Consider the following 14,107-nt stretch of genomic DNA (forward strand, 5'->3'; position numbering starts at 1 on the left):
TATAGGGCTTTGTCTATTCCCGGAGATCAAAATGACCCAAATCTAAATCCATTTTCAATGATATTTCCCTCTGCTTAGTCTGGATCATCTGCACATTCTTTTAGCTGGATTGTGTCTTGTGTTTTCCTAAGCAGCTGCCCCATGTAAATTCTGCTGAGCTATGGCTAGAGCTGCTGCGCTACAGAGCGTTGTCCATACTGGGTGGGAAAATACGCTTCATAGGAATAAAAGACAACTACATCAAAACGTCCTAGAAATAAAAATACATCTTATTGTCACAATAAAAGACTTTCCGTCCCCAAAAATGGGAGTAAAATGTTATCGGTTGCGTCCGTTCAGATATAAAGGCGCAAACAAATTGAATCTGCCGGATCAATGAAGTGAATTGATTTTAAATCTTTGCATGTGTAAAGGTACAAACAATCGCTTCAACCCATTTGTCTTAGGAGACCTGGATTTAGTATTGAGACAACGTACAGCTTCGAATATTCTGCATAAGAGATTATTCTAAGAGTGTGAAAAATGTACAGCTTATCCAATGTACTAACCAAGCACTGTCACCCAAAAATAAACTTGGTATAGAGACAAATCAAACGTTTTTATCAGTCAGGGGTCTAGAAGGAGCCTCTGAATGCTTTCCTTCCTCCTCTGTGTCATGTGAACAAGACAGCCACAAGTCTATGGGGCCGTCTTGCTCAAATAGACACAGAACAAAGAGAGAGGTGCACATATCAAAAGTTTTCTTTGGTGACAGGTACACTTTAAATTGGGCATACACTTTCAATAACTTTGTGTGGCCAACAGTTCTCTCTCCTAACATACGTGGCATGGCACCAACAAGCCTGATGTTCCTCTTCACGATCATCTCCTGGTGAGAGTTGTGGTGAGGAGCCCGATAATGAGGTCGCTATAAACCTTAGAGAGTCAGCTATACCCCCCCCCCCCAAAGTCAGCAGGTTTAGATAACTTAAAGTGTCACTGTCGTGAAATTTTTTTTTGCTGAAATCAATAGTCCAGGCGATTTTAAGAAACTTTGTAATTGGGTTTATTATCCGAAAAATGCATTTTTATCATGAAAAAGCAGTTTGAAGCTCTCCCCCCTGTCTTCATTGTTCTCCTATGGAGAGAGCTAAAAAAAAGACCAAAACAGGACAACAAAGAGTTAATCTACAAATCCCTCACGGGATATCTCCTGTGACAGTCACCAGTGACCTGTCTGAGCTCGGATTACAGCTGTCACCCAGCTCCGTGCCTGTAATCCTCTGTTATCTGCTTTCTGCTGCCGGCTAACTCCCTCCTTCCTCCTCCCCCCTCCACTCTCCCTAGAGCAGACAGGGAACGACTCCTGCAACAAGTCACAATTTTCAGATTTTTCAGAGTGGATGAAAAAGAGGAAGGAGGGGGGGACCTGGGAAAAGGCTTTTTACATGCAGATAATGGCAGATTTGGCTAATAAACCCAATTACAAAGTTTCTTAAAATCGCCTGGACTATTGATTTCTGCAAAAAAAAAAAATACGACAGTGACTCTTTAAGTATAAGGTTAAATTGCACTTGATCAAATTTTTCAAGTCCTGAGGGCAACTCAAGCATGCTTGAGTCCGATCTTTCGGCATTTGAATACCGGTGAATGAAGAAGTTGGATATGGCCTTATAGAGTCCTGAAAAACACGGATACATCCTATGGTTGTATGCATGTTTTTCAGGCAGCCTTAGGGCTGCCTCCAACTTCTTCAGCCACCAGTATTCAAATGCCGAAAGATCGGACTCGAGCATGCTAGTCCTGACCCAACTTTGAGTCTACTGACCCAAATAGGCAAACTCATATGGATCTATGGAACAATCAGTTCAGGCCACTAGTGATTGTGCTGAAATTGACACCTATATTACATTGGTTTGACGATTGATTGGATCATTTTAACTTGTGAAAAAATCAGTGGCTGATTATTGCACATCTCCCTATGTTATAGAAATGGGCAGCTTATGGCAGCAAAAGGCCGCATCACTGATCAAGCGATTGTTCGTGCAGCCCTCTCCTCCCAATGCTTAATCCCTGCGAAGACTCTAGGAGATTGAGTCTCATTTACTGTGTGGGGTCGCTATATGACTGGGCCCTAAGTGATAGGGTGCACTTTTTAGCCAAACTGGCAACCATTTATATATACTTCACCCTATTGACTTCTCTTCTAAAAAAGTTATCTGCCAAATGTTCGCCCCTTACAAAACATAAAGATGAAAAGATGCCCCTGATATATTGCACGCAAACAACAACAACATGCTACATCAGGTATATGTTTTTAGACATTCAGTCTTCAAAAGTCATTTCGTAAAGGTCCTCTACAAAATCGTGTTCGCGATTCTGTCTTGTGCTGCCAAACAAACACGGATAAAACGAGAAGATAGACTCAGCTACCTGGCAGCGAAAAATCACCCGGCCCCTTTAAGAGTGAAAAGTCAAAAATAAAAAATTTCATTCTTTCAGTTACAAGGATAGATATTTGATTGCTAGGAGGAGAAGAGAAAAAAAAAAATCAAGTGGTATCTAATCCTACGCTTATGAAAAATTAATATGTCATCAGAGGAATCACAAGTACAGCTAAGATTAATGAAAGGCGCTTAAAAAATTACAAGCACACAAACTGATTTGATTAAAAAATAATCTCACTGGTCGTCCTGTAATATTCCTCAACTTATCCGCATCTATCCTGTCAGATGGTTATGATTAAAAATAGGTCAGTGTGAGGCTACTGATAGGAATCACATGCAAAATGCACAAGCAATGAATAGGAGCAGGAATGTCCAGACAGTTAAAATTGAAGATCAGTACAAAAAAAAAAAAAAAGAAGCCTTCAGTGCTGGATGAGCCTGCAGACCTGGGGATCTCAAAGGATCCAAGGAGGAGGGAAAACATTCAATCTTACCTGAATCCTTTAATGTCTTGCCCTCACTGCTGCTGTCTTTCTCATTTGTGCCTTTCTCCTCGGTTGGGGCTACCGCTGTAATTTTCGGAGTTTCTTCCACTTCCTCGGCTTGCTCTTCTGTAAAATAATAAAGCATAAGGTGCACGTTAGATACCGTTTTCTCGCAATGGCGTCTCATCCTATAAGGGTAAACAGCACCTAGGCAAATACTACAAATGGGAATATGTAGTGTCCAGGCGTGACTCTACACTTCCATTGATTGGATAATATATGTTTTTTTTTCCCCCGTTTTATTTATTTTTTTGCTGCCACAGCAATATGCTTTGAATAACACGAATAATAATTTTTTGTTGGCCCTGCAACATTGCAACAAAGGCGAAAGATGATGTTAAGGAGGACAAACCCAAAAGGACCTATGTTAGAGGGAAAAGAGCAATGGAGGAGATTTTCTAAGAAAACAATGAGAAGCTATTCTTCTCGAGTCTTTTTTTTTTTTTTTTTTAAAGCAGGGCTTGCAATTAATAATTGAATAGCTACAGTGTTTTTATTGTTTTACCACAAGGGGAATTGCAAAGGTTATTTGATACAGTGAAGGATCATCTCGAGAAATCTGCATCGCGCTCACCTCACTTCTATGTTCACACCAGCCAGATTACATAGAAATCTTCACAGTAACTCAACCCTATTTAATTATTCTGTAAATCTTAGCTATGCTGCTGGTGGATTAATCTGTTTATGCAGTTAGCCTCTATGCTGGGGCTGTGTAGCACTAATCCATGAAAGACCCACTGTTCCTTTTCATCCTGTGATCATTTGTCTCTCACTGTGCTGATGTCACATTTTAATGAATTTTTAGCAATCTGAGTAATGCCAGATAACCAGGCCTGCAACTCCCCACTGCACTTCATGCTGTTTTCATTGCTGTACAAAAATAAAAATCATATTTCTCAGCTCAGGTAAAAATTACATAAATTAGGAGGCGAATGTAAACTGTGTTTCAAAGCGCCAGGCTGCTCAATTTCATAAAATCTTTAACAACCATATAAATTAACCTCAGGAAGGGAAAAGGTCAGGCATTTGCTAGCAGCATCTATAATACACAGGCATACATAGATATATACATGCCTACAATTTAGGTTCGTGATTAACCCTTCACTGCCCCCCCTCCCTCTTCCTTGCATTAACGTTAAATTACCTACTGCATCAAATTTTCATTGTGAAAATTCGAGGGTGATTGAAAGCAGATAGAGTGGACTTCTCCATGCCACATCTTTTATTAATAATGTTCTGACAGCTGAATGAGATCTTGTCTAACATATGCAGCAGCTGAGTACAATGGAAGATTTAGAAGAAGAAGGAAAAAAAAAAAAGAGACAAACGTCCTTCGTAAAGGGGGGGCAGCAAAATAAACAGAAAAAAAAAATCCAACAACATGTAATAAACATGAGCAAGCGATGCAGTAAGGGGGAAATGACCCACAAAACCATTGTTTTCCATCTCGCAGGAAGAAGGGGGTTTGTTAATAGTGATTGCCTGCTACTTTACAAATCTCGGTTCAAATGAAAGGCTTTGCTTTGGGATAATTTATGTATATGTGTATTCACAGATTACCATTACAGGGGGGTGAAGAAAACAGTTCTTACTGTTCCAGCCCTTTATTCTTCCAGTGTTGATTGCTAATCAAACACGGCAGGCATCCTCATCACAGTTGGAAGTGACGCTGTATTTATTAAGGTGGTAGGGGGCACGGTTTGGTCTGCTGTGAGCCTGTGATCATGACTGGATTGGGCTGTGTTAATGCCAAGTGCACACACATGAGACACACATCCAGTGTCAGGCCCTGGGGCCGGGGGCAGCCCTTGGCAATCCCTTTTTTTTGTGTCTTTCTTGGAGAGGAGCTATTGTTTTTTTTTTTCTTCGAGATTTACTGACCCATTCCCTAAGGCTGGAGAAGTGTCAAAGAGCTCCTGACTGTCCTTATCTTCAGGGGACATGAAATTTTTAAGACTATTGTGGCGCGTATTAATAAAACATGGCGTGCCAGGAAAGCAGCACACATGGAAGATAAAAAAAAAAAAAAGCAAATTATAATAGAAATAAAGAAAATCTTATCATCTGGGTCTCATCAGACAGTTTTTGCAGGGTGCTCTCCGTCTTTTTTGCTTTTCTGGTATGTGTTTTAAGTGTGAGAGAAATTCCCAGACATGTTCTTCTATACATCATCATAGTGTCTGACCTCAAAGTGACCCTGGCAAGAGTTTGAGAAATCTCGACGTGAACAAAGACTCAGTGTCAGCAGCAGGGAGAGATTGCGGGATAGACTTTCCCCATCAACTTAATCGCAAACAGCAGTTTTTAGGCTATAACTTCATAAAGCTTCACCAAACCACAAACATATAACCTTTCAAGGTGAAGTAGCCCCCTTTACCAAGGTCCCCCCTCCCCCCCTTTTTCAGATTTTTTTTTTCTCTATCCTCTTTTATTCCCTTTGATGTAGAAAGGCAATTAGCTCTAATGTTCAAGAGCTGCAGGCCTGTTTTATGGCTTGCAAGGTGAGAGCTGTTTATTACAGGTAGACTCCAGAGGGTCACAAAGGCTTTGTATATTTTTTAATCACAAGCAAAAATAATAAAAATGTTAAAAAAGTAAAAAAAAAGCATAAAATGGATGCTGATTATTATTTAAATTAAACGTTTTCGCTCACAATATCTATTCCCATTGAACTCGCTAACCCTTCAGGGCAGCAAAATATGGCAGCGCAATATCTCTCTTTTCTTGTTTGTTGCTGACTGTAGGATGAATCTACCCTAGAAGATCCTTATGTTCAAATTAGTCAATGTCTATGGCAAAGAGATAAAAGTGTCTTCTTCAGGGTTTGTGGTATCCCTAAGCCCGAGTTCTCTTTGGGTGTGTGGGTACATTCCCTGCCAGCACCGAAAGGATTAACTGGAAATAGGCGGTGTAGCCTTGGTTAAGCCAATGGTCCTTGAAATTGAAGACCTTGGTTCAAGACCAGTGGCAGCTTTCGGTGACCTAGGGCAAAACACTTTATTCCATTGTGCTCCAGAGATCAACAATTCAATTGCAAGCTCTCTGGGTCAGCTTTTCATTGTGATAGATTGTTTCTAAGCAGGCAAGAATGTTGCATGATTCATAACGGAATGACATAATAGCCAATGCGTCAACAAGGAAACATGAATAGGGGCTTGGAATAAACAAGATATTTTACATATTGTTTTTTTGAAGGTTCTCATTACACATTCTATACCGAGCTGCAGTTTTTCATGCCCCAAAATGTTTGCACATGTCCACTTTTGGAATGCTCTCAATGAATTAACTATCATGACCGGGCTTAATAAGCAATCTGTTTGCATTACGGTTTTGTTAGCACCTGGTTTTATTTTACCTAAATATTTAAGGTCCCCTTTGATGTGCAGACCCCTGGATACACATGTTATTAACATTTCCACCATCTGATCTATAGAGTGAATATTCATAGGCACATTCTGTGTTTTTGTAGGATAAAAACTACTGCTGTCAAAATTACTTTTAATACAACTCATTTCATGCAGGGGAAAAAAAAGGGCAATATATTGAATTTTATTTCCTGCAGAATGCGCCTTTGATGAAGGATCCTCATAGACATGTACAGTGCATAGCAGACAGATATTTATAAATCCTGACACTGATCAGTAGAATACAAATCTTCTCCATATCTTCTTTATTAAACATATTTATCATGTCACCATTTTTGACACCGACTGTCACTGTGGTCATTTTATGTTAAGTTAGTAAAGCGCAGTCACCACTCATAACGCCTTCAAGATTTAAATTTCCTTCATATGAAAAATTCTTTCAAGTTTAAGTTTGCTGTGTAATAACATTGACATTACTGCTACTCATTACTTCACTACAGCTGTGCTATCAAGTCTTCCTTTCAGAAGTGATAGATTGCATTATAATTAACATAAAGTTGTCTGCAATTTTTGTTTCATGGTTGTTGTTGAGACTTAAAGGGCTCTTAAAGCTTATAGCACTTATCACAGTATAAGGGATGTGTCCAATTGTGGTGGTGGTATGTGTGTATGGGGGGTGGGGGGGTCTGACCTTTGGAATGCCCATGATCTTGAGAATGGGGTCCAAGTCTTGGAATGGAATGAAGCAATTGTACTGTATGTTCATTGTCTATGGATGATAGGCTGCAATACCGCTTGAGTGGAGTAAATATGGCCACAAATTTCTAAATGGCCAGAGGGAAGATTGCTGCTAGCAGATGCCTCCTTCTCCACGAGAACAAGAAGGTCGGCCATGTCGAAATCCAGTACATGAGAGTTGGGATGCCCATATACATGAACGACACTCAGACTGTCCTGCTAAATTAACTTCGGCTAACTTTTATCTAATGTGAAAGGCTAGCTTTTGGGCTCGTTCCCACTGAGCAAAAGCAGCTGAATTTCGGCGCTGAATCAGTGCTGAAATTTCAGCCGTTAAAATAGGTGCAGAGCTAATTTCCATTGTGTTGAATGGAAATTCTGCTCTGCAGTTCACACAGTGGAATTTCCGCACTGAACTAATCCGCTTTCCGCCAGAAGAATGAACATGTTCATTCTTCCGCTAGCGGAAGCCTATACAAATCAATGGGGCTCTGATTTTCTGTTTCAGCGCTGAATACGCGCGTATTCAGCGCGGAATACAAGCGTAATACAAGCGGAAATTACTCGCTGAATCAGCGCGGAAATGGGGAAAAGGGGGGGGGAGGAGGATTCTAGTATATGTTCTGGTATAGTCTAGTTTACTCACCAAATACTCGCTGAATTTCAGCGCTGAATGCATGCGGATTCAGCGCGGATTCCTCGAGTATTCCGCGCTGAATTTGTCAAGAGCTGATTACGAGCTGAACACTTTGCTAGCTGAATACGCAGGGATTCTGCTTACATTCTGCTTATATTCTGCTCGGAATTCAGCGTCAGTTGATTTCAGGCGGAAATATTTCCTCGCGTAATCCGCCCCTTTTGCTCTGTGTGAACGTAGCCTTTAGGTTTAGTGTCTTAGTTCCACTGTTGATAGAAAAGCATAATGCCTTCGACCCCTGTGCACCATGTGAGTGATAGTAATGTTAGGGCAGAGATGGGGAACCTCCGGCTCTCCATCTATTGCAAAACTACAATTTCCATCATGCCTGGACTGCTAATGCTTTGCTTTGGCTGTCCAGGCATGATGGGAATTGTAGTTTTGCAACAGCTGGAGGGCCGAAGGTTCCCCATCTCTGCGTTAGGGAATTATATTATTTTCAGGAGAACATTAGATGATCATCATATTTGTGATGGACATCAGTGTTTGGTAGTGGAATGAGATAATGGTAGACATATTGGATTTTCACTAACCATTACTAACTATCCTCTGGATCAGCACAAATGGGTAACAGGTTGAAGTTGATGGTCTTTCTTCAACCTTTTAGAAGGGTTTCCAGCATAGTATGGGCATCCTGCCAGGGCTGCGGGTGACATGTCAGTAATGTATACTGTAACTGCAGGAGTTGTGGATCCGCTGAACCACCGCTAGCAATGGCGAAAGCTGTAACAGGGAGTGAAGTCTAAGGAGCCCCTGGTCTTCACCAGAGCCCACCAGAAGGTGGGTAGGACTTGCTGCGGGAGGCGACCATCAGGTCACTACCCCTAGCTTGCTGTTTTCAGTGGGTGAGGTGCAGCTGTAGACACGTAGGCAGAAAGGCAGACAGAACCGCAGCTGGTACTAGGGCACTAGTCATGAGCAGGAACCTGGTTCTGCAGGCTAAGGGTTAGCATGCAGAGGCTCCAACAATGGGGTCAGAACAGGGGCAGGAATTTATAGGGAAGTGCTTACTGTAGTTAATCAATTGCGTCTGCCTCAGTGTCAGCATAAGAGGAGACAGGGTGGCCACAGCACGTGGTACAGGTCGTGGCCACGTCCTTGACATATACTTACCTGTTCCACTCCCCTGCAGGTACCAGATCATGGCCCATCCGCTCTTTGACACTGTCAGTGTTTTAGCAACATCCTGGGACGTTCCGCTCAGGTAAGTTTACAATACTGATATGTCCCCTGCAACCCAAGCTGGATCCCCAATTATGCACACATGCCCCAGTAGCAACCCACCAGTCTTTCGTTACAGGCCAGGTATGACTGTCCAACATAGTCATGTGCCATACTTTCTTTCCTTCAGCCCCTTAAAAAGAAACAATACTCCATCTACAGATAAGGGCAAGTTGAACAATAAGGGCATCACAAGTGGCAGGAGGACAAGACATATGGAACGAGTGAGCAGCTTGTAAGTTTCCCTCATCCTATGTTCACTAGTCCCTTGTATTCATGTGTACAATTCCTTGTTCTTTAACCTTGAGGATAAATAAAGGATGAATATAGTAGCTTCATGTATTTCTCAAGAAAATATCTAGTGCCTGACTGTTGAATGTTTTACTTTCTCATGACCTAGTCTTCCCTGTGGATGCTTGGGTAATTAATGGTTTCTAATTTAATCCTGCTAATACATTGCATTCTTGGGCTTATTCTCCATCTATTCAAGTCAGTAAATTTACTTGCATTTTAATTGCGAAGGGGAATATTGAATGCATACATTTGGACAAATCAATAGAAATGAAATGTATTGACCACTTTAATGTAATATTTGCATGTTTTCTTACTTTGGGAATCCTTTGATATGGTGACAAGTTCTGTTCTTGGTTATCTCTAAGGTAACATATCCCCAGGACTGCAAACTCTGTTTCTTGTTCAGAATTCTCCCCTCCACCTCCTCCCATCACAAGATTTTTTTTTTCTTTTTACTTAATTTCAGAAATTTTACAAGCCCTTAGATTTTAAACAGATGTACATTATGATTGCCTGCATGAAACCTAACAGCTGATTAGCTATTTCACCCCATAAATGCTGGAATCCTTTTAGGAATTGCTACTAAAAATCATGTTTCTAATAAAAACTGAAAAAAGGTACTTGTTTTTTTCAATAGAATGAGTATGTTATCATTATATCAACCAACAGGGTTGCCCAGTAGGAATTTTTTTATTTGTAAAAGGAGAGACAGAATACAACTAGATATTGGCATTACTTACCTCCCTGGACCCCGACACTATCAATCTGACTCTCACTGGGTCCCCCTGATCTCCACATTTTGCTGCCATCTTGACACACAAGAAATATCTATTCAGCCAGTCACTAGCCACAGCATCAACCCACCTCGGCAAATGATGGGCTGACCAGGCATTTTCTGTAAGATGGCATCAAGAAGTAGAGATCTGCAGTGATCAGGTCAGCATTGGGATAGCATTGTCAGGGTCTCAGGGAGGTAAGTATTGTTTATTTGATTTTTTGCACCCAACAATAAATCTGTTTCTATGGACAAACCTTTAACTCTACATTAATTTAATCCTTCAAAGATAGATTGATTATATAGGTTGTGGCAACAAAGTTGGGTGTCAACAGAATTAGCTTATAGAATTGCATAACTGATCACTGATATCTCAGGAAATGAGTACTGTATGTTCCTGTGTATAAGACTACTTTTTAACCAAGGAAAATCGTCTCAAAAGTTCGGGGCCGTCTTATACGCCAGGTGTCGTCTTATAGGTCGGTTGCTGAAAAACTTTTAAACCATACTGGAAAATCTGTGGCCACCATATGAAGGGCAGAACAAACTGCAGGCATCGAGGGTATGGAAAAATAAGATACAGGTGAGTGGCGCTGTGCCCCAAAAAACACACCTCTCTCGCCCCTGTAGCCGCCCTTGTATCCTACTGGTGTAACTGTATCTCCTTCTCTGCCTCTCGGATCCCACTGCTGTCTGATTTTTTTCAATTAATTTTATTTGGTGTGCATTGAAAGAGGGGAAGTCTTATACGGCGAGTATATCCCAAACTCTATATTTTAACTGGAAACTGTGGGGGTCGTCTTTTATGTCGCAAAATATGGTAGTTGTCCTATGATATCAATGGATCTCCACTGTCTTCAGTATACTCTAGCAGACTTGTACACCCAAGAATCATTCCTTTACTCAACACTTTCTTCTAAACAGCCCAAGCCTCAACCTTTGTATAGTTAACATTGAAATCAATGAAACACGTCACATAGTCGTGTATAAGAGAGTCACTCCTACACTTCCGCAGCTCCACCAATGTGGTGACTATTTTTCATGTGCCAAAGTTATATTAGGCCTTTGACTGCCATTAATTTGTCTCTCAATAAGAAAAAAACAAAACAAAAAAACCTAAAATCTATAGATTTTCATTGTTCCATGAAAGAACATGAACGATGCTGTAGGTTAATTGTAAAGTGTGACATGTATTTCTGCAAAGGAACCCATCTGGTCTACAAGTGATCTATCAAGTATAGATGCATGAGATCTTATGAAGAGCTCACGGGACAATTGAGTATTGGCCCTCTCTTTTGTGTACATTGTGCAGAACATCCCTCTTTGTCAGGGTGACATTGTATGGTCAATGACAGCGTTTTATATTCATTATCATACAAGAAACAAAACAAAGAGAAGAGTAACATTTGGTTGTGCGCATAGAGTCAAGGTAGCCCATTGCCTCCAGACTTTACTATCCCCCTGACCATTTCTGCTTAGTGTTCTCGTAGAATAGTAAGGATTGTATTTGTGGTTACAAAAATAACTTTTTTGAGATTTTTTCCCTTTCCCCTAAATTCCCTCTTTCTACAGCCAGTAATATTTATAAAACTTCCTACGTTTTTTACCAGCGCCTTATCTTTCTTGTAGTTTTGGCTTTCGGCCTCTCCATTGTTCAGTGCATCCTGTTCAGCCATTATTTCTATTGGTTTGGCAGTTAGTCTCATTGAACGTATGGATTTTGTGTTTAAATGTATTGGAGGTTTAGCACTGATAAAGGGTTATTGAATGTGTTGTGAATGCCTGCTCTCTGCTCAGCCCCTCCTTCTTGTTTTCTAGAGAGCAGCGTTAAGAAACATGAACAAGGTAGCTATTATATATTGTCTTAGGGAGGTCTTCTTTGCTGTCTTTACCCCCGTGGCCCTTAAACCTCAGATGGTTCACTGCAGTGAGACTAGCCATAAGCCCCTTTTCTCCTCCTTTATGCTTTAACAGAAAGAGACACTTTATATCGGAAATAGGCGCTACAATATAGCGGGAGTCAATTATATTGTCTGATATACTGTGTTATGTTAATGCAATCCTTAATAGCATTCCATCATCCATATCCTCTTGCTTTCGACATTGTAGTGACAATGGTTCCTCGAGACCCTTTGTTCTTTTGAAGGCAAATAAAATGGCTGCTGTATCACTTACATACAGTCAATTGTAAAATCACGTAGAAAACTAGTCATGTCGTGGCGAGCTAACAATATGCAACATATAATTCTTCCAACAAAAGGAGAATACGGACGTCATCTTCAAATCCGCTTTTCAATGGGGGGGGGCTGAATAATGTCATGGCACTTAAAGTAAGCGGTTGTAACAACCTATATATAATACAATAACATCCTATGTATAGGATCTTGTTAAGGCCGTGGTTATTTCCCATATCTACTCCCGTTCGCGTTGGACTCGTGAATGTGCGCCTGTGTTTTTCTCCAGGTCGAAATTAAAAATAATTCATTCTTAAATTTACCAGTTTCAAATCCCTTTACAGCCCTGGGGGAAATATTGCCCCTCCATGTAAGTGCTGGGAAATATAATTTCAGCCTCTATATGATTACATTATAAGGCTGTTGTAGTTTGCAGCATGAAATATTAACAGACGGCACGTGGAAGCCAGGGAAAGATTGTATCATGTTTATCACAAGATTTTCCCAATTTTCCTATGCAAAATAATTTGCCATGTGTCGAACTGCGCCTAGAAGCAGCGGCGAGACCCTGGTGTAAGGCGGCTGCTTCTATCCTATAGCTGTATTTATAGAAAATATTATGACTGCTCTGTGCTCGAGGTGTAAAAAAACATTTAATAGTGACATAGCAATAGCAATATGGGTGATTTGTAACAAGCCCTATGCATAAGCTATTTTTGAGCCTAAAGTCCTTTGACTGTTCGCGAGATGATAGAAAAAAAATCAGGCATGACAGACATTTGACATGAAAAATGATGCAATACTCTGCAGTATACAGCTGGGTCAGAGTGACACATTATATTTCAAAGACAATGCAGACAAAGCCCCTCCAACTGCAATCAAGCCTCCACCACCCCCCCCTCCATCATATTAAATGCTACCTCTATCTAGCTCACAGACTCTGCCGTAATATACAGGTTTCATTATAGGGATGTGTATTTCAGTGTATAAATCTTTGATGGTGTGCAATACCAATATGCCTGTTGAAATATACTGCACCCCGGTCCCAGGAGGTAAATAGAATAAGATTTAATTGCTGGGTGCTGGGGCCATCCCTTTGTATTTTACCTTTACGAATAATTGCTGTATGTGTAAGCCTGTGCTGCTTTATTTAGTATATCCTATCCATGCATGGGGGGGTTTATACTACTACGATATTGATAGCGGTGAAGACAGAAAACATGGCATCTTTGTAGATGATACTGATATATATATGGGGATTTTTTATTTTTTAATCACTCTTCCCTATCCTATCTTGTCTCTGTTTATCTGACCTCACAACCCTCAGGAGGAAAAAAAGAAATGGATGCATACACTCTATGCATCCATCCCGCAACATACAGAAGAACGTCTATGACTTTTGATGCCTTGTAGGTTTGTGAGCAAACAGATAGAATATTAATGCTCATTTTTTGTACAGTAAAGCAAAAAAAATATCCAGACTCTCAAAGCCCCCCCCCCCAAAAAAAAACAGCAAACATCTGCTTTACGCCACCATGTTGCCCTCCACCAGCACTGCTTGCTTGGCTGTGAAATAAACCGTGATAAATATTCCTCATTACTTGTAGTGTTTTCCCCCAAAAAATTTTACATAGGGTTGAATTATAGTGATTGTGTTATTTATCAAAGTCCTAACTTCCAGCCTGATAACATAAGCCCCAGATTTATTAAACGGGAAAATAAATTACATTGGCTTCTATTGTGCCTTGTGCATTTTTTAAACCGCATTTATTCAAATGAATTTATGAATTTTTACCTCTTGATATCATCCACGGAAAAATAGGTAGCACTGTAAATAATGAGAAGGTGTATTTCACCAGAATTTTTCGAGCC

At 40.5% G+C, this 14,107-nt stretch overlaps 1 protein-coding gene across 3 annotated transcripts in view; it reads right to left on the reverse strand.

Moving 5' to 3' along the window:
- ZFHX4 (zinc finger homeobox 4) overlaps nucleotides 1-14,107 on the reverse strand; it is a 157,345-nt gene that overhangs the window by 19,109 nt on the left and 124,129 nt on the right. For all 3 annotated transcript variants that reach the window (XM_069957450.1, XM_069957448.1, XM_069957449.1), the window contains exon 5: nucleotides 2,921-3,037. In XM_069957450.1, coding sequence (XP_069813551.1) covers nucleotides 2,921-3,037 — 117 coding nt within the window. The remainder of the gene's footprint in view (nucleotides 1-2,920; nucleotides 3,038-14,107) is intronic.

Source organism: Dendropsophus ebraccatus, chromosome 2 (genome assembly GCF_027789765.1).
Source record: "Dendropsophus ebraccatus isolate aDenEbr1 chromosome 2, aDenEbr1.pat, whole genome shotgun sequence".
In the NCBI taxonomy this organism is placed as follows: domain Eukaryota; kingdom Metazoa; phylum Chordata; class Amphibia; order Anura; family Hylidae; genus Dendropsophus; species Dendropsophus ebraccatus.